Source organism: Zea mays, chromosome 4 (genome assembly GCF_902167145.1).
Source record: "Zea mays cultivar B73 chromosome 4, Zm-B73-REFERENCE-NAM-5.0, whole genome shotgun sequence".
NCBI classification, from domain to species: domain Eukaryota; kingdom Viridiplantae; phylum Streptophyta; class Magnoliopsida; order Poales; family Poaceae; genus Zea; species Zea mays.
In genome coordinates, this window is record NC_050099.1 from 231145447 (window position 1) to 231165937 (window position 20491).

General features: G+C 42.1%; 2 protein-coding genes across 2 annotated transcripts; one reads left to right on the forward strand and one right to left on the reverse strand.

Moving 5' to 3' along the window:
• The first annotated feature begins 13037 nt into the window (after positions 1 to 13037).
• LOC109945637 (uncharacterized) lies at positions 13038 to 13915 on the forward strand. Its single transcript, XM_020551952.2, has 3 exons — positions 13038 to 13138; positions 13529 to 13732; positions 13812 to 13915. The coding sequence occupies exons 1-3, from the start codon at positions 13093 to 13095 to the stop codon at positions 13874 to 13876; spliced, it is 315 nt and encodes a 104-aa protein (XP_020407541.1). The 5' UTR covers positions 13038 to 13092; the 3' UTR covers positions 13877 to 13915.
• Positions 13916 to 15361: 1446 nt separating this feature from the next.
• On the reverse strand, positions 15362 to 18996 carry LOC100192596 (uncharacterized). Its single transcript, NM_001137811.1, has 5 exons — positions 18882 to 18996; positions 18525 to 18567; positions 17443 to 17484; positions 17083 to 17344; positions 15362 to 15925 (listed from the first exon to the last, which is right to left on the reverse strand). Exons 1-5 carry the CDS (start codon positions 18887 to 18889, stop codon positions 15594 to 15596), a joined length of 687 nt encoding a protein of 228 aa, NP_001131283.1. The 5' UTR covers positions 18890 to 18996; the 3' UTR covers positions 15362 to 15593.
• Between the last annotated feature and the right edge of the window lie 1495 nt (positions 18997 to 20491).

The window sequence follows — 20491 nt, forward strand, 5'->3', positions numbered from 1 at the left end:
CTATTAAAAAAGTTTTCTTAGAGGATTTGAAAAGGTTTGGACTAAGCTCATCGCACATACTTACTCAACTTTTGCGGATCCCTCTTAATTGAACGGTGATTCCTATGACTCAAGAATTGTAAAATGTAAATTGCCGTTATTGCCAAGCACTTGAAGCACGCTATATGATGTAGAATTTTAATCTGTTGTGCTTTTACATTTGCGTACATATATGATATGTGCTTCTCCTGTCTATAGAACAACTGTATACATGCTAGGAGCAAACTTGTTAGAATCTTTGTTTGTTTTGTCATTTAATCACCAAAACCCTCAGTTAGGGTTGATTGCACTTACAATCTCCCCCTTTTTGGTGATTGATGCCGAAACAAACTGGAGTAGAGATAAAAATAAAAACACTGGCGATATGTAAATACTTGTGTATGTGCGGCTCCCCCTAAATATGTGCATGAGTTTTGTGATCTTCATATTGACTTGATATGTCAATTATGCAACATATTTAGAGAAAGTGAATAGCCAACACATTTCACAATCATTGAGGGATGCAACCATATTATATAAGATGTGATGATGTAAAAATGACATTACTCTAACATTTTCATCATTGCATAGCATAAGATATGTGATAGAACTAGCTATTACAATAATGAGCATCACATCATAAAATTGTTTATGGCCCTAAGCCATCATCACAAGCATAGGCAAATACTAGAGTTATTACAGATCATTGTTCATTACATAAATAAAAATGTTTAGCCCCTGAGGGCTACCAAGCCACTATCAATCATTCTCCCCCTTTTTGGCAACGAGCACCAAAAATGGGAGGAGAGAAACAACCACATATCACCATGGAGGGGATGGATCGAAGAACTGCGACGCCAAATTTGCTGCAAAGTTTTCTTCCCTAGGGTTAGCTGGGGGTAGGATAGCTGCCAGAAGGATCCTGGGGAGGAGGATAGGATGAAGATGGACCCGGATCCCCCTGGTGGGGAGGCGGGACATACTGCTCTCTGTCATCAAAAAAATTCTTCCTCTTCACCTTCTTCATCTTTAGTTGACATGAATGGAACCCCATAGATTTGATGATGCCATTCATTAATCTCTGGCGGAGGACGATGGAGGGGCACATCAGGCGAGCGGGGAGCAAAAGGGATACCCATAGATGTGGCCTAACGACGGAGGTTGTCGTCAGTCTCCCGCTGTCGCCTAGCCAGCTCATGAACATCAGAAGAGATATTCCTGCACATGGAGAAAAAAGTTGTGATGCCATGAGCCAATCTTGCTCCCATCCCGTGACCACAACCTCGACCACGACCACATGGTGTGGGAGAGCCACGACCAGGAGAAGGACGAGAGGTACCAGCAGCAGCTTGCTCACGAGAGCTGGCAGGGGCCTTCCTCAACCGCCCTGCTGGATTATTTGGGTCAATCTAGAAAGGGGTATATGAGAGATATCTTGTGCCCTTTTCATATCGAATGTGGGTCACCACTTCAATCATTTTCATGATGAAGGGGGCATGTAGACATCCCTTGAGAGGAAAGGAGGATGCATGGATGATCTCTTGCCAAATCATGTCAAAAACATTTAAGCTTTCAGTGCTATTTGGCTTCATGAAGGAAAGCAGGACTTTACTTTCTCCTAGGATGTTCATCTGATTTCCCCCTTTGGGGATGAGAGTCATCCTGCAGAGAGAGTTGATGTACCTGTAGTACTTGTGCAGATTTGTTGATTTCCAGAATTCATCTGTCTCAGAAATGTGTAGATCCTTGGCTTCATCCCTGGTGGGAGGGCGAAAGTCATGGATCTTGATCTTGTCTCCAGAGATATCGTCATCAGAAAATCCCAAAATGTGAGCAAATCTTCTGTAGCTCACTTTATACCAACTTCCTTCAATGAAGAAATTTATATAAGGAAAGTTATAAGGACTTTCCTCATCAGCATGCTTAATCCACAGAGTAGAATAAAACTGAGCAATGATTTCATCATTCCAATCATATTGGAATGTCATGATAGTCTTCATCCTCTTTTGCTCACAGGCCCTTAATGCATGTGTCATCTCAGGATCCCCAATAGCTTCGCACCCGCTCCAGTTGATAAAACGCTCATGGAGGATGGGCTGGTGCTTCTTTGGAAGGATAACTGAATTATAGAAATCGACATGAAGGAGAGTCCAGAAGCGATTACCATCAATCCTGGCATCATGAACACGAAAGGTAGGATTTTGGAATCGCATATCTTGAAGAAGGGCATACCCTCCACTAGCACTGAAATCAATAACCTGTTCGTTGGCGGAACGACGGGCCTGCGCTTTGTGAAGCACTAACCCCTAGATAATGGGGGCATGAGCAGGAGGGAGATTAACATCATCATCCTTTCCTCCTTCGTCATCACTAGTAGCCTCCCAGGCCTGTGGATTCGTCGCGGGACGAGACCGACTGAAGGGGTTCCTAGTCGTTCGTCCGCGAGGTCCATGAGACCCAGAGGCCTCACCACCTGGCATGACATTGCCAGATCCGCGCCCGTGCTTGGATCTGGACCGAGGAGGAGTGTCTTCACGAATTTCTAGGGCATCGTCATCTGAGTCAGATTCAACAACAGATGGATTTCTACGACGAACCATCCTTAAGATCAAACCAAAAATACATATGGTGAGAGAGATGTTTGATGTTCAAGGAGTTTAACGAACACGTTTGAGGAAAGACAGGTATAATATTGGGCATGCACTTCAACCGTTCATATGAGCGGTTTAGCTACAATGAACAATATCAACCTACTTAACTCAAAAACAATGTTTGAGACAATGATAACAGTTTAAGTGTGCCATACACCTAAACTACACAATCTCCTTGAAGAGATACTTAAGATAATCAAGAACTGTATGGATCGAGTTAAAAAATAGGGAAGATGAAATAATACCTCGATCTGTGAAACCGACCACGAAAATCCCAAAGAAGAGTGGAGAGATGGTGGAGGAGCTCGAAGGGATCGAATCTCCAACAATCTCCACGAAGTTTTGATAGTTTTTGGAGGGATTTGTGTGTAGGATGTGAGAGAGGGAGAGAGAGAAACGAGGGTGTCGGTGGCAGGAAGAAATGAGAGAGTGAAGATAGAAAGTAGAGAGGAGAGGAGAGAAAAGGGGCAGCGGCGGCTGGTCAAACTGACCAAAACCGGTTCAACCGGTCCAGAAACGAGGTTTGACTGCGTAGAAAAACTGACACACTGACAGCGCAGACTGCGAGACTGACGACACAGACTGCGGAACAGACTGATTGCGCAGAATCCAAAAACCGGTTCAACCGGTTTTAATACTGGTTCAATCGGTTCTCACCAGAGAGAATCTAGTTGAGTGGCTTACTCAGTCGGTTTACTCAACCAGTTTTCAGAGACAGCCCGATAAGGCCTAGTATACAAGCAATATTTATGATACGACTAATTTAGGCAATAAAAGTAAGATTTCAAACTTCATATTGTTCACAAAACACCTTTATACCAATCAATCATGACTAAAATTTTTATTTCTTAAGACACGTTTCGAGAATCCAAGATATTTAGTTCACTCCTTAGAAAACAAAACCTAGTCTCATCAAGAGGTTTGGTGAAGATATCGGCTAGTTGATTTTTGGTGCTCACATGGAATAATTTGATATCTTCTTTGGCTTCATGGTCTCTCAAGAAATAATGTCTAATATCGATATGTTTAGTTCTAAACTGTTGCACAGGATTGTTTGCAAGTTTAATAGCACTCTCATTGTCACACAACAGTGGAATTTTATTAAACTCACAACCAATGTCTCTAAGGGTTTGCTTCATCCATAGTAATTGTGCATAACATGCACCAGCTGCTATGTACTCAGCTTCTGCAGTGGAGAGTGCAACACAATTTTGTTTCTTGGAACTCCATGACACTAAGGATCGCCCAAGGAATTGGCAACTGCCTGTAGTGCTTTTTTGATCTACTTTGCAACCGGCATAATCTGAGTCAGAATAGCCAATTAAATCAAAAAGGGAGCCTTTAGGATACCATAATCCTAGGTTTTGGGTGTGAACTAAGTATCTTATGATTCTCTTAACGGCTACAAGATGACAATCTTTTGGATTTGCTTGAAAGCGAGCACACATGCATACACTTAACATTATATCAGGTCTAGATGCACATAAGTAAAGCAGTGACCCTATCATTGATCTATATAGCTTTTGGTCTACCGATTTACCTTCTTCATTAAGGTCGAGATGTACATTTGATGACATTGGTGTCTTGGCGTGCTTTGCCTTTTCCATGCCAAATTTCTTGAGCATGTCTTGTGTATACTTGGTTTGGCACAGAAAGGTACCTTCCTTGAGTTGTTTTACTTGAAATCCCAGGAAATATTTGAGCTCACCCATCATAGACATCTCGAACCTGTTCGTCATTACCTTACTAAATCCTTCACAAAATTTCTCATTAGTACTACCAAATATAATGTCATCGACATATATTTGGCACACAAATAATTCATTATCAACTTTGCGAGTAAATAAAGTAGAGTCAGCTTTTACTATTTTAAATCCATTTTTAATTAGAAAATCTTTAAGACATTCATACCAAGCTCTAGGGGCTTGTTTAAGCCCGTAGAGCGCTTTGTGGAGTAGATAAACATGGTTTGGCTTTCTTAGATCTTCAAATCCCGGTGGTTGATCCACATAGACCCGCTCTTGTAGTGGTCCATTTAGAAATGCGCTCTTGACATCCATTTGGTACAACTTGAAATCATGATTAGTAGCATAGGCAATTAATATTCTTATTGGTTCTAACCTTGCTACCGGCGCATATGTTTCACCAAAGTCAAGTCCCTCCACTTGAGTGAAGCCTTGGGCAACCAACCGTGCTTTGTTTCTTGTAACAACACCATGCTCATCTTGTTTATTCCTAAAGACCCATTTTGTTCCAATCACATTTTTCTTGGGTCTTTGAACTAAGGACCAGACTTCATTCCGAGTGAAGTTGTTTAACTCCTCTTGCATTGCGATTATCCAATCCGGATCACCCAGCGCTTCTTCAACCTTAAGTGGCTCAAGAGAGGAAACAAACAAGTAAAATTCACAAAAATTTTCTAAACGATATCTAGTTGTTACCCCTCTTTTGATACTCCCAAGAATGTTGTCCACTGGATGATCTCTTTGGATGGTATGGTGGACTCGAGGATGGGGCACTGATGGTTGTCTTTGAATTTGCTCTTCATCATCATCCACTTGATCAAGAGGCACTTCATCAACAACAACTTCAGGTTCATCTTCCACCATGGTTGGCATCTCTTGGGGTTGATGAACTTCTTCAAGAATTGGATGACTTGAGGTTGATGGGTTTGCTTGAGTGGAGGATTTATCACCGACCACCTTTGCACCCACATCAAAGACCTCATTTATCATCCACAAGGTTCCTTCTTCATCATCCTTTTCTTTTGGTCTCACTTCACCTATTGAAAGCTTCTTTATGGCCTCACAAGGTGGTTCTTCATTTCCTGCAATATCATTAGAAACATGCCCTTGCGAGCCATTAGATTCATCAAATATCACGTCTATCGCTATTTCAACAAGACCGATGGTATTGTTGAAAACACGATATACATGCGCATTTGATGCATAACCAAGCAAGAAACCCTCGTCCACTCTAGGAGCAAACTTCGAGCTCTTGACTTTCTTGTTTAGAATAAAGCATTTACAACCAAAGACTCTAAAGTAATCAACCTTAGGTTTCTTACCAGTTAGAAGCTCGTAAGCAGCCTTCTTATAAATCTTATGAAGATATAGCCAGTTGATTGCATGACAGGCGGTGTTGACCGCCTCAGCCCAGAAGTTGTCAGGTGTCTTGTATTCATCTAACATGGTTCTTGTGGCTTCAATTAGTGTTCTATTTTTCCTTTCCACTACACCATTTTGTTGTCGAGTGTAGGGGACCGAGAACTCATGTTTGATTCCTTCTTCGCTTAAGAATTCTTCAACGCCTGTATTCTTGAACTCTGTCCCATTGTCACTTCTCACTTTCTTGATTTTAAGCTCAAACTCAGTTTGAGCTCTTCTCATGAATTTCTTCAAGGTCTCTTGGGTTTCACCTTTGTCACTCAAAAAGAAAACCCAGGTGAAGCGAGAAAAATCATCAACAATAACTAAACTATACTTACTCCCTCCAATACTTATGTAGGCTACGGGACCGAATAGGTCCATATGAAGAAGCTCCAAAGGCCTCTTAGTTGTGACCACATTCTTTGATTGATGTAGGACTCCATGTTGCTTTCCTGCTTGGCATGCGCCACAAACCCTATCTTTCTCAAACACAACATTTGTTAGTCCAATGATGTGACTATCCTTTTGAAGTTTGGCCAAATTCCTCATGCCGACATGAGCTAGCCGGCGATGCCATAGCCAACCCTTGTCGGATTTTGCCACTAAACAAGTCTCAGGCGTCACCTTATTTGTTGTGAAATCAACAAGATAAAGTTTGCCCTTCAAGCGACCTGTAAAAGCAACTGAGGAATCCTCCCTTCTAAGGATCTTCACATCCACATCAGAAAATAGACAGTTATATCCCATTCCACAAAGTTGTGAAACAGACATCAAATTGTAGCTTAGAGAATCTACTAGCAAAACATTTGAAAGAGATTGTTGGTCAGAGATAGGAATTTTACCAATACCAATCACTTTACTCTTGCCACTATCTCCAAACACAATTTCTTGTGCTTCTTGAGTTAGTTGCAAGGAGTGAAACATGTCTTTCTCCCCGGTCATGTGATTTGTACATCCACTGTCAAGCACCCAGCTTGACCCACCAAAGGAGTAGACCTGCAAAACAAATTTAGGCTATGCTTTTAGGTACCCAAATTGAATTGGGTCCTACAGTGTTAGTTATAGCCTTGGGTACCCACACACTCCTTTTCATGACATTTCTCTTAGTGTAGGCACCCACATATTTAACAACCAATTTTCCTAAATCCCAAGTCAACATATAATCACAAAGATAAGAATGAGAAATGGGAGCTCTAAACTTTTCTCCATTTGTGGAGACCGCATCCTTCATCTTGTCCTTTGTGTAACTCAAGTTTACCTTTACTTGAGTTGACTAGTCATTTGAGGAGTGAATCCTCCCCAAGGCATCATATAGGGTGGTTCCCTCTATGAACTTGGGGGATCTCCACCCCTTATGCTCTATGCTAGGGTTTTCCTTATATGAGTTGTACCCAAGCCCCTTTCTCCCATTGTTGGGCTTCAAGGACTTGTACTTGGGTTCAACTTTCTTTAACCCATCATTGCAAGAGCATTTCTTCAATATTTCTTTGACCTTAACCTGTGAGCTTTTCTTCCTTGCATGGTTAGTGAAACAACAAGAAGTATGATATTTGTACAATGTTTACAAATATTATTATTTGAGGAGCTAGCTTTAGACTTTTCCACTAAAGATGAAGTGTTGAAGTTCTTGCAGTTTTCAAGTTGCACTTGAAGTTCTTGACTTTGAACCGTTAAGCATGACAAGCTTGATTCAAGTGCATCCTTTTCATTTGCAAGATTAACTATAGAGGTTTTCATATTTGTCATTTCTTTCTCTTTATCCTCTATAGTTATTTTGACTAAAGATACTTCCTTAGTCAAAGCTTCTAGCGTTTCATCTTTATTGAATAGCAATTCTTGAAGCTCTAGGTTTCTCTCCTTTTCAAGGATGAGCAAGTCTTCTTGAGCGTCAAGAGTTGCTTTTCTTTTATCTAGCTTCTCCATCAATTTAGTAATAACATTGTATCCATTTAAACCAAATTCTTTAATCATTTTATTTTTCATGGCAATTTGTTCATCATCATCATTTGTGAAGTCGTCACTAAATAAAGTTACCTTATCTCCTTTGGCCATGAGGCAAGTTGGAGTGTAGGAGTCATCGTGAAGGTTGGTGGAGAGTTGTGAGCTTGAAGTAGATTGGATGGCGATGTTTGCCACCTCTTCCTCTTCTTCGGAGCTAGAACTTTCTTCATCGGAGTTCCATTCTTCACCAAAGTGGGCTTGACCATATTTCTTCTTCTTGAAGTATCCCTTGTTCTTGCCCCCCTTTTTGAGCTTATCCTTTTTGTATTCCTTCTTGGCTTCTTGTTCCTTTTTGTTTGGACAATCCGCTATGAAATGACCGGTTTGGCCACATTCATAACATGCCCTCTTCTTTCCTTTTCTTTGATATTTATCATTTTCCTCACAAACTTCTTGAAGGTTTTGATGAACATAGCTGTGTCTTCATCACTTGATGTTTCGACCACTTTCTTTGTCTTGTGATCTTTGTTCTTCTTGGAGGAATCTTGTTCATTTTAGATCAAGGCATGAGTGTCTCTTGTCTTGATTGGGGCTTCTTTAGACTCATGTTGTTGAATCTTTGCAAATAGTTGGTGAGGTATCATTTCCTCATAGTCATCATGATCCCTTATCATTCTTGCTAGACTCTTATCCTTTTCTTTGTATGCTCTCATAAATAGTCTAGTGACCTTGGTGTCACTCCAATCTTCACTTCCAAGCACTCTTATTTTCTTGACCAACACCATTAGCCGGTCAAAGAGTGATTGAAGTGACTCACCCTTAGTCCAATCATATCGTGCAAGCTCACTCTCCAAAGCTTCAATTCTATGTCTCTTAGATTTGGGGTCTCCTTCATGTGACATTTTGAGAATGTTCCAAATGTCACGAGCATCTTCTCTTCCTTGAACTTTCTGGTACTCTTCCGGACAAAGACTTCCTTTGATTATGCTCACTGCTTGAGCATTTCGATGCACCTCTTGCATCATTTCCGATGTCATCTCTTCTCCTTGGGTAGGCTTATACATACCTATATTGACAATCTCCTAAAGACTAGGATGCACACCAATTAAATGCGACTTCATCTTGTCGGCCCACTCATCATAGTTCAACTCACTAAGAGTTGGTAACTTTCCGAGTGGTGCCAAAGAGAAGTTTGGAATAAAATTTCTAGAGTAATCAAATTGAACTTTGTTGAATTCGGTACCTTTACTTTTGGTAGATGAACCTTCAGTGTTGAGACTTACCTTCCTCATCACCCTTGACACCAAAAGTTCCACCAAGTCATCATTGTATTCAATTTTCCCTTTTCCTCTGTCTTCTTCGGCCTTTCTTCTTGATTCTTCTTCTTCGACCCTTTTCTTAGCATCTTTCTCTTTCATTTTAAGGAACATCTTCTCGGCAATCTTCATGGCGAGGTCGAGGACCTTGGGGTCTATTTCCTCACCGGAAGATGTGACGGGGATTTCCTCGAGGAGAGGATCCACATGGTCCCTTTGAGTAGACATGATCGTTTCCTCACGTGGTTAAGCGTAAAACGAGATACGAAGCTATGATACCAATTGAAAGTAGCCTAGAGGGGGTGAATAGGCTACACCTAAAATTTTTCACTAAAAACTTCGAGATAATGTTAAATTCAAGTTGCACTGGTGCAAACTGGTTCAGCTGATTTTGTTTACAGCTGTACAAGTTTGAACCTGCTCAACTTAGATTAGATAAATAGTTAAACAAGTGTGACAAGGTAATGAGAGATTTTTGCTTGAGACTTGCCCTAGAGAAAATCCACTCGAATAGGTGACAAATCGGTGTGAATTGGTTTCACACGATTTGCACACAATATAATCGAATATGAACTAACCAACAATTTAAAGCACTTATCAAGATCACACAACAACACACGATTTAACCCGAGGTTTGGCAACCACCACAAAGGTGTCCTACTCCTCGTTGAGGAACCCACAAAGGGCCAGGTCTTTTCCAACCCTAATCCTCCACAAGCCGACCACCAAGGTCAAGGCAATCTCTTCTCAAATTAGCTCAACGAGCGGGTGATACAAACTTCTTGGGGTCGTCCACAAATTTGGAGACTCCCAAGCAACCTCTATCCGTCAAGGAACTCAAGGTTCCAAGAGTAACAAATCCGCACAAGATTCAAGTTTGTGATGAGCTCGAGAGATGAAGAGAAAGGGAGAATCGAGATGAAATCAACAGCGAGTTAGATCGACTTCACCTCACACGAAGGGTCCTTCAAACAATTGAAGGAGATGCGATTTCAGGTGTGAGAGGTGAATTGAATGCTCTTGTTTGAAGGTTGGTCAGCCAAGAATTCATGGAGAGGGCAGAAGTGAATGAAGAGAGAGAGTGTGAGGGGTATATAAAGGATCCCCCAAAAGCTGGCCGCCGTTGGGAAAAGTGGACTCAAAACCGGTTGAACTGGTTCTGAAACCGGTTGAACCGGTTTCCACCAGGGGGTTTTCGATTCACTAGCAGAGTCAGCCGGAGACTGGACCGGCTCCAAAACCGGTTGAGCCGGACCAAAATCTGGTTGAATCGGTTTTCCAAAAATATGCACACGACTTTTTCTGATAGGATTGACTGGCAGACTGGCAGGTCAGAAAGTGACAGAGGGAACAGTGCAAAAATCGGTTGAATCGGTTTTAGGTCCGGTTGAACCGATTTTTGAGCCTCTTGAATAGATTTTGAGAAAACTGAGGTGAACCAAAGGGAAATCTTAGTGGGGAGAGAAAGTGGTTTTTCCAAGAGCATTCATGATCAGGGGTGGACCCAGGCCCATGGCCGCCTGGGCCACGGCCTGGGGCACAGGCCCATTAATTTTTTTAGAAGATCGAAGATCCTGGGCCAGCAGAGCGCCGACCGCCGAGCGCGTGACGGCTCGCCGCATGCGAACCCTAGTTCGCCACTTCGCCGGCTCGCCGCGCGCCGTGCCCTGTCCGGCTGTCCCCGTCCACCGCGGCCCAGCCCCCAGTGTGCCGTCGCACCACCCGCCGCGCCCCAGTCCGCCGTGGCGCCGTCCCGTCCGCGTCTAGGCGTCCAGGGTCCGCCGAGGCCGAGCGCTCGCCCAGCGGCCAGCACAGCAGCGGCCCAGCCGGCAGCCCAGGCGCCCAGTCCGCGTCCGCCGAGCGCCGAGTCGGCGCCCGCCAGCCAGCCGCACGCGCCTAGCGATTGCCGATTGGGATTTGGGTGCCTCTCCTCCGCGCCCCAGCCCAGTCCCTGCAGCCTGCATATTGTAGGTATGTAGCTCCTCGCTCGGCTTCACTTTCTTGATTAATGCGCTCGCTCTAGACCCAGACTACTCGTGCCTTGTGCTAACCGTGCTTTCCGCTGTTTGTCTGCAATGAACAGCCGGTGAGTCAAAATGAAGAAGAGGCATAGAACATTGCAATCATTTTTTTCTCCAGCTCTCACACCCGTCGTGCCTAATGTGCAGCCAAGATCAAACCTCAATTCTCAACCAACAGTGGAAACTGGAACCAGTAACAATCAAGCCCAAGAAATTGCAACCGAGGAGGCTATTGTTGAGGCAGTAGTAAATCCAACTTCACATGAACAAGAGCAAGAAATTCCACCTTCTGAGCAGGTATTCGATATAGTTGCTGATCCTGGGCTTAGAAAACCAATTAATGAATATGATGTTAACATCAGAGATGCTGTTAGAAGAGAGTATTTGTTACAGGGTCCATGCCAACCAATTGGCCATATATATCCTAAAACAGATGGGAGACCGACAAAGAAGTTTTCATGATTCATGGTTCAAGAACCATAATTGGTTAGAGTATAGTGTTACCAAAGATGCTGCCTTTTGTTTTTTACTGTTATCTATTCAAACAACAAAGACATGAAAATTTTGGTATTGATGCATTCACAAGCAAGGGTTTTTGTAATTGGAAGAATGCAACAAAATCTTTTGTTGAGCATGTTGGGAAGGTGGATAGCTTGCATAATAAAGCTAGGAAACATTGTGAGGATTTTAGAAATCAAAGGCAAAGTGTTGGACACGCAATGGCAAGTGGTTCTAAAAAGCATGAAGAAGAATATTTGAATCGAATTACTATAATGTTGAGTATCGTGAGATTTCTTTTGTTGCAAGCTCTCGCCTTTCGTGGTCATGATGAGTCTTCTACCTCTTGCAATAAGGGAAACTTTCTTGAATTTGTTGATTGGTTTAGAAAGAGGAGTAAAGTTGTTCAAAACCTTCTTGGTGATTCTCCTGCTAACCATTCATTGACTTCACCAAAAATACAAAAGCAGTTGTGTGAGGCTTGTGCAAAAGAGACCTCCAAAGCTATCTTATCTGATATTGGGAATAAAAATTTCTCCATTCTTATTGATGAGTCTCGGGATGCCTCTATAAAAGAGCAAATGGCTATTATTGTGAGGTTAGTATTTTTATGTTAAGCAACAAGTATATGTTTTGTGATTTAATTGGCTTCTATGTGTTGTGATATAGGTATGTGAACAACAAAGGCTATGTCATCGAAAGATTTTTGGGAATTCAGCATGTTTCGGACACTTCTTCAATAGCTCTAAAGGAAGCTTTGGACACTATGCTTCTTAGTCATGGTTTATCCATACATAAAATACGAGGGCAAGGCTATGATGGGGCATCAAACATGAGAGGTGAATTCCATGGGCTACAACGACGAGTATTGGATGAAAATCCCTATGCATTTTATATACATTGTTTTGCCCATCAATTGCAATTAGTGGTTGTTGCTGTTGCCAAATGTTGCCCTTCTATCACGGATTTCTTTACCTACACCACATCAATTGTTAACACTGTTAATGCATCTTGTAAGAGACATGATCAGTTGGCCCAAGAACATCATGACAACCTTGTGCATAGTTTGGAAATGGGTGAAATTTTTTCTGGAAGAGGGGAAAACCAAGCAACTAATCTTGCAAGGCCCGGGGACACTCGGTGGGGATCACACCACAAAACATTGTGTCGTCTTCATTATATGTGGAAAGCAGTCTTAGAGGTATTAGAGATTATATGTCAAGATGGTTCTAGTTCTCAAAGAACTACTGCATCTGGTTTGCTAAAACAAATGGAGACTTTTGAGTTTGTGCTTATTATGCATTTTGTTATCAAATTATTGGGTAAGACTAATGATTTATCCCAATGCTTGCAAAAGAAAGATCAAAATATTGTTCGTGCCATAGGACTGATTGGTGCCACATTGCAACAAATTGATGAAATTAGACAACATGGATGGGAAGATCTCTTTGAGGATACAAAATCATTTTGTATTCAATATAATATCATTGTGCCAAACATGTTGGATACAACCACTGCTAGAGGTCGCTCAAGAGGTCGTGGAGGTCAGTTGATAACTTACCATCATCACTTGAAACATGAAATATTTAATGTGGTGCTTGACCAACTTATTATGGAGTTGAACAACCGTTTTGGTGAAAGATCTACCCAATTATTGAGATGCATTGCCTGCCTTGATCCAAGAAATTCTTTTGCCAATTTTGATGGAGATAAGTTAATTGAGCTTGCTAAATTGTATGATGCAGACTTCTCTACATATGATTGCATAGTTTTGAAAGACCAACTTGAGATATTCATTATTGATATGAGAGTTGATCCAGATATTCTAAGTTGTAATGACCTAGGCGATCTTGCTGTGAGAATGGTTCAGAGTGACAGACATGTTGTCTTTCCATTTGTATATCGTCTCATTGAGTTAGCTTTGATTTTACCAGTGGCAACAACATTTGTGGAGATAACTTTCTCATCTATGAATATCATTAAAACTGAGTTGCGGAATAAGACAGGAGACGAATGGCTTAACCATCGTATGGTGTGTTATATTGGGAGGGATATATTTACAAGCATTGATGATGCAAAGATATTGGATTATTTTCAAGGCATGAGAACCCGCAGGGTGAATCTACCTCGTACTAGTGGTATGTACCAATTACTAATATTATTAAATTTATTCAACATTACCTTTCAAGTCACGTTCTTAATATGATTTCCTTTAAGGTTCTGGAGCAAGAAGCACTGATGTTGATGTCGACATGATACATTTGGAAGGAGCTACATCATAACTTGTATGTCATCTTTAACATCTATGACAATGTTGTTTCACCGTACATTTTTTTATATGCTACTATTAGAATTTATGGTCGTTTCGGCCCGGGTCTTAGCTAATTTCTGGGTCCGCCACTGTTCATGATCTGGTAAAAATGTTTTCTTAGAGGATTTGAAAAGGTTCGGACTGAGCTCATCGCACATACTTACTTAACTTTTGCGGATCCCTCTTAATTGAACGGCGATTCCTATGACTCAAGAATTGTAAAATGTAAATTGTCGTTGTTGCCAAGCACTTGAAGCACGCTATATGATGTAGAATTTTAATCTGCTGTGCTTTTACATTTGCGTACATATATGGTCTGTGCTTCTCCTGTCTGTAGAACAATTGTATACATGCTAGGAGCAAACTTGTTAGAATCTCTGTTTGTTTTGTCATTTAATCACCAAAACCCTCAGTTAGGGTTGATTGCACTTACAGTAGCCGATGTCGGACCTACAAAAGGTCAGGTACTAGAGAGCGCCGGTGAGGCTCCAGTAAGACATTGCATCGGCGACCGAGGGCCCATCGTCCTCAGAGAGCTTCGTCTGAGTGTCGACAGACGTGGAGCAGGGCTTACAGTCGGACATACCAGCCTGCTCCAGGATGTCGATGGCGTACTGGCGTTGGTGGAGGAAGAGACTTTGAGGCCGATGCTCGACAGTGATGTCGAGGAAGTGGTGAAGGGACCCTAGGTCCTTCATCAGGGAGGCGACCGGCTCGGCAGGGGCCCAGGGTGGCGGCGACTGTGGGGGAGGGAGGGGGCAGAGAAACTGGCTCTGGTACCAAATTGAATAATGAAAACCCTAACTCAGGTTTGGGAGATGTATTAATAGACTCAGGTTAATGGACCTAACCCATTACACAAGGGTATAACTGTAATTACAAAAGACTAACCCCAAAACCCTAAGGCTTTTTCTGTTGCATTTGGATTGGAGGTGATTAAAGAGATTAAATCCCTTCCTATACAATTTTGAATAGAAAGGTTTGAATTCCTCCGATTCGTGTTTGTTTGGGATTATAATCTATCCAAATTATATAATCCAACAACTTTTAAACTAACACTTAGTTCAAAAAATATTGTATTATATAATCTGAATAGATTATAATTTCGAACAAACATCCCTTTAGTCTACTCCTAACCGAACAAGCCCTAACTGGTACTCTAACGAGAATCTGTCACTTTCCATCCTAAACCCTATACACTCATTTATCTTCCTTCGAGCGTAATTTCCACAACACTCAGATTGTACAGCCCAAAGCTCCTCGTCAGAAAAAAGTCGAGACATTGAAACATGCTTGATACCGCTTCAATTTCTTTGGACATTGGAACCTAACTTTTGCCAGAAATAGCACATTTGATGGTAAAAGTGGACATAAGAACATCTAAAACATGAATACTGGCGAATCACAACACCGAGTTCAAGCATCCCATGCCACAAACAATTCTCAGAGAATTTAGTTTTGATTTTTCAAGCGTCCTTTTTATTGAAATTTATATAAAAACTAACATAGTTAACATGCATCGAACAACAGAGACCCAGCCACACAAATTGGAAGATTTTCTCAATAATATCTTGAATTCAGGATGATAGAAATGACCTTAGTTAAAAGATGACAACATCAACCTCCAAAGGAACAGCCTTTCTGCACATACTTCATATGGCCTCCCAAGTCATGCCTAAGGAACAGAATCAGTGGTTCCCCTCTGATGGGGGAGCATAGGAGAACGCAGGCTGTGGAGCAGTCGGTGGAGCTGGAGGAGCACCAGAAGTTGGACCTGCAGATGCTTGTGGATTTGCTTGGTAAATGGCTGGAGGTGCTCCACTGTTAGGAATGGGAGCACCTGGGACTCCAGATGTTGGAGGCGGTAGCGTTGGAGGCCTTGGGAGTGGGGCCATCTGCATTGGCATGGAACCAGGTGGAGCGCCTGGTTGTGGCATGGAACCAGGTGGAGCGCCCGGTTGTGGCATGGACCCAGGTGGGGCGCCTGGTTGCTGCATGGTTGGTGGAGGACCAGGATAACCTGAAATATTTGAAAAAACAGGAACACAAAGTAGTCATTGGTTGGTTTGAATAAGTGAAATGTATCAGGATATCGATGGTCTTTATGAAAAATGTAAATGGCATTCTTCCAAAGGCTAACTTATCAGCTGTGCAAAGTCAGCACAACATTAAGCAACTACCTCCATCCATAAGCATTTCTAGGAATTTTAGAAGATTAAAGAGGAAGCAAAATGACTGGTAACCTTTCATCAATCGCTAAGATTACTGAGGTGCAGTGTCTTTACAGAGATGCCAGAAACAGAAGGCTCCAGCTAAAATTTTGAACACCAACATTACATTGGTACAAACAAGTATTTTTTTTAGTTATGAGGGAGAGATAGGGTTCATTACACAGAAAATTCTTACATCTGTAGACAAATTTGAATGCTAGTAGTAGTAAATAAGGATGGGGGAGAGGGAGGGTTGATTAAGGATGCTTATAATACTTACACATTTATCTGCATAATTATAGACACACAATCTATTTATCAACTGATAGAAACATAGTACCGTGGTTTGAGATAAACGTGAAAACAGAAAATATATCAGAATACTCTAATTTAAGCATTTTAGATCTCCAATTCTCCACTCATCACAAACCAAGTGATTAATTACTTTGGCAAAGGTAAAAAACTGGGGGAGGTTTTGAGAACATTTACAGCTTGTTCTAAAAGTTTTGTTTCATTCCCCAGAAAAAATATCAGTACAGAACAGTTTGCACATTTGCAGAAAATGAAGACCAGTTTCTTCTGGATTAGAACTGTGCAAAGGGTTTATAGATCGGTTAAAGTCATTAGTATCAGGTTGTACCCGAAATAATGAAATCCATGAAATTTCATGGTACGAATACGAAATAAACCAAACCTAATTAACCAACTATGGTAGGTAACGAGTGTACCAATGCCCTAATAAGCAACATGAAAATAGAATGTACTGTGCAGATACATGCAGAAGAACCTGAATCGGGTCATAGCAAACAAGTAGCACTCTTTGTGGAACATTCAACTTTTGATATTTGTTCTGCTAAGGTTAGAGGCAGGGGTAAATGTAGTTATTTCGTCTTTGATGAAGAAAACAATATTAGAATTAATGGGGCTAGCAATCATAATGAATGATACAAATAGCAGCCCTGTTTACCTGGAGCTGGTAAAATCGGGGGCCTAATTCCTGGCATCAATGGTGCGCCAGGTGCTTGAGGAAACCCATGAGGCATGCCAGGGGTTGGCAGAATTGGAAGACGAGGGCGGGCCATAGCTCCTGGGAATGCAAGCAGATGTTGGTTGAAAGGGGCACCTGCTTGGAAAGCTGCAGCTTGTCCAAGATGCTCCTTGATTCTTTGATCAATTAAACTTTGAGTTTGCTGCTCCTCAAATTGCTGATAGTAGGTTCGAACATTCGCCTACCATATTTCAAATAAGGTTGAGCAACATCTTATAGATGAATAGGCACCAAAAACAAATTGGAACTGTGAAGATTATACAAAGATAAAATAAATACCTTGTGTTTGTATCCAGCATTATGTTGTTTCCGGACAGATGGCTGCAACATTTTTTACAAAGTAGTCAGCACACGTTTCAAAAATAAGATGAGAAATAAAAAATAGTGTACATGGTAGCAAAGAGCAGACAGCATTCTTGGATCTATACATGTCATGTTCGGGCGCACGTATACTAGGCGTCGCCGAGCCCAGGACGTTTGCCGTGCCCAGGAGCGCGCCGAGCAGCATGCAAAGGCCACGCAGGAGGGCATGCTGGGCGCCGGCTCCACCAGCGGCAAGGGATAGATATGTGTCGATTTTAGTTCCTTAATTAGTGGAGGTGGTTACTCCAAGTCGGTTGGGCCATAGGCCATATCTATCTTAGTTCCTTAATTAGTGGAGATTGTTACTCCAAGTCGGTTGGGCCATAGGCCCTATATATATCTTGTAATCAGACTATGAGAAGGGAAGAATATCAACTATCTAATCTCCTCTCTCTATTCTCCTAAGCCGGCAACCTGGGGGCATAACCCGGTTGACGAAGAGCGGCGGCGTGGGGGTATAACCCTGCCGTCTACCACGGATCACGACTACGAACTCCGTAGTCGAGGTCCGGCATCCTTGGGCACGAACGCCCTTGACAATACAGTTTGCAGAAGCAACTATGTTGAAATCACTTATGTATGCAATATATGGAAGTCTAAAAGGGAGAACAACTATTTCAATTCAGGAAGCCAAGAGAACTGTAGTTTGTGAATATCTCGTATATTATGAGAGCCTGAATAAGTGGTTACCTAGTACACAGCTATATAAATGATGAGCACTGCAATCTATATGGAGCATCAATAAAATGTCACAAAATATTCCTAGGGAGTTAGAAATAAAATTGAATTGAGCTAATGAAAAGAAAAAAAATCATGAGCAAGTCACATAAATAACTTTTATTTCGCTTATGTTCATTAAAGCTTATACTTGGCAGCAGAAGCGCCACCACCTATGCCTGCATTAGATTACTGCATGCAATCCTCGGGAAACCTACAAAGATGATGAGCCTGCTACCTGTCTCTAGTCTTAGAAGATTGAAGCAGAACAAGACACTAACCGAGTCATGGGTCAGGTAGGTGTCGCAGTAGTCACAGTAATACCTGCACGGTAAGAACAAGAGAAAGTCAGAACTCAGAACACGAGCTAAGACATAAATCGAAAGGAACATATACAACAGTGCAGCACAGACAGAGGCAGGTGGTATCATCTAATCGGCTCCGGTGAGCAAACCCAGACCCCAATACTACCGCATGGTGGAATCGACCAGCGAGATCTTGGCGCGAATCATGGGACACCAGTGCTAGGGTTTCAAATACAACGCCTATCCCCACCCCCCCACCCCCATTCTGCAACCGCACCCCCGCTGGTGGACATATGGGCACAAGTTGAGTAGCCAAGACAAAGAAGCACTCACCGAGGCATCGCAGCGACGGAGGACGGCAGTGCAGGAGAAGGGGATCGCGTCTCAGTCGCCAACGGGGTCGGAGCAAGAGACACCAGACTCTGCTGCGCCCTAAACCCTTGCCAATGGAAGCCCTTCGAGAGTTCCAGGACCATTAAATGGCTGGGCCGATCAATGGCAAGTAGGCCCATACGAGTCAGGCTCTGTGACGGCCCATAAGCGGAGTCCCGGGTACCGACACTTCCAACGTCAGGAGGCTCACCACCCCTGTGTAGGGCTCCTTCGGAACACTATAAATTTTATAGGATTTGTATATAAATTTTAGGGAAATTCGTTCAAAAACACATAAGAAACGTAAGATTTATAAAAAATTCCTTTGTTCCAAAAGGAACCGTGCTATTTTAGCGTTTCTGTGTTGATAGTGGCTGACTCGAGGACATACATATCCAAATATATCGCCCGACACGATTTGGGCACGACCCGGCACAACACGCTGGCCATCTCGTGTCGGGCCAGCACGACCACCTTGGGCGCAGTCCAAGTACTTGGTCGCAGTCCAAGTACGGCACGATAGTGTATTAGGCCCTAATACAGAACTTGTTGTGTATTACAAATACACAGACAGTTCAACCAATAGGCACAAATACATAGATTCAGAGTACAAATAATCTTTATCAAATCAAATACATATCACAGTTCACAGGGTTCGGATTCATACGGTGTCCAACTTAAGAGTACACACTTGAGAGTTTAGATTCAGTCAATTCACAGAGCACACATACAGTAGACAGACCATTACCAAGTTGAAGAATATAAAGATTATATTAGAGCTGTTGTGTGTAGTGTTGCCTCATTAAAAACATTCCTAGGTAAAAACTCACACCTTGTGAGAAAACCCTAGGAAGAAAAAAAAAGAGTGCGGTCATCTCCTAAATCCTAATGTTCATAAGTTCATTAGTCCATTACAACAACTCAACAAGGCACATTACTCAATCACTCAGAGTATGAAGATAGTCACTCAATCACTCTAGGCTTATGCTTATGCTCTCAAGGACAGATTCAATATATGTGGTGTCCCTCTCCAGATTATGCTGCAAGTGGGAGTCCGCTAACTCACAATCTTTGATGCAGGATAAGACCTCCACCATGTCACTTGTAAGCCGTTGATGACGCTCCTCGATCACCCTGCCAGCCAAACTAAAAGCAGATTCTAAGGACATGGTAGATGTAGGTACAGTCATCACATCTTTATTAAGGATAGACAGAACAAGCTAAGTTAGCTTATGGTCTTGCCACCAGGAGAGAATGCTAAAACTATCATCAAGTCGACTGACAGTATCACTCTCAAGGTATGAAGATAGCTCAGACTGAGATGTATCTGTCCAAGAAGTAGCAGACGAAGATGGAACACTACTACCTGCAATGTCATCACCATATATGTCATCCCAGGTCATTTTGTTCTTACCTTCATTAATAGTAGATGATGGTTGATATGCACACAAGCGTGTTACAAATATGCCTTAGAGATAATCATATAGATGAGCATATTTCTTTGTATCCATGATATATGTTGGAACTCGCTAACTCATGGTCAGCCTAGCTCAAACAGCGGGAGAACAAAA

Excerpts from the sequence above, each read along its gene's own strand:
- LOC109945637 (XM_020551952.2), top strand. The coding sequence starts at position 13,093 with ATGTTGGATACAACCACTGCTAGAGGTCGCTCAAGAGGTCGTGGAG. Across the intron at positions 13,139-13,528 it reads TCGCTCAAGAGGTCGTGGAG|TGGCAACAACATTTGTGGAG; the intron begins GTCAGTTGATAA and ends TGATTTTACCAG. Across the intron at positions 13,733-13,811 it reads GAATCTACCTCGTACTAGTG|GTTCTGGAGCAAGAAGCACT; the intron begins GTATGTACCAAT and ends ATTTCCTTTAAG.
- LOC100192596 (NM_001137811.1), bottom strand. Across the intron at positions 17,345-17,442 it reads ATGCTGGATACAAACACAAG|GCGAATGTTCGAACCTACTA; the intron begins GTATTTATTTTA and ends GAAATATGGTAG. Across the intron at positions 15,926-17,082 it reads CCCGATTTTACCAGCTCCAG|GTTATCCTGGTCCTCCACCA; the intron begins GTAAACAGGGCT and ends CAAATATTTCAG.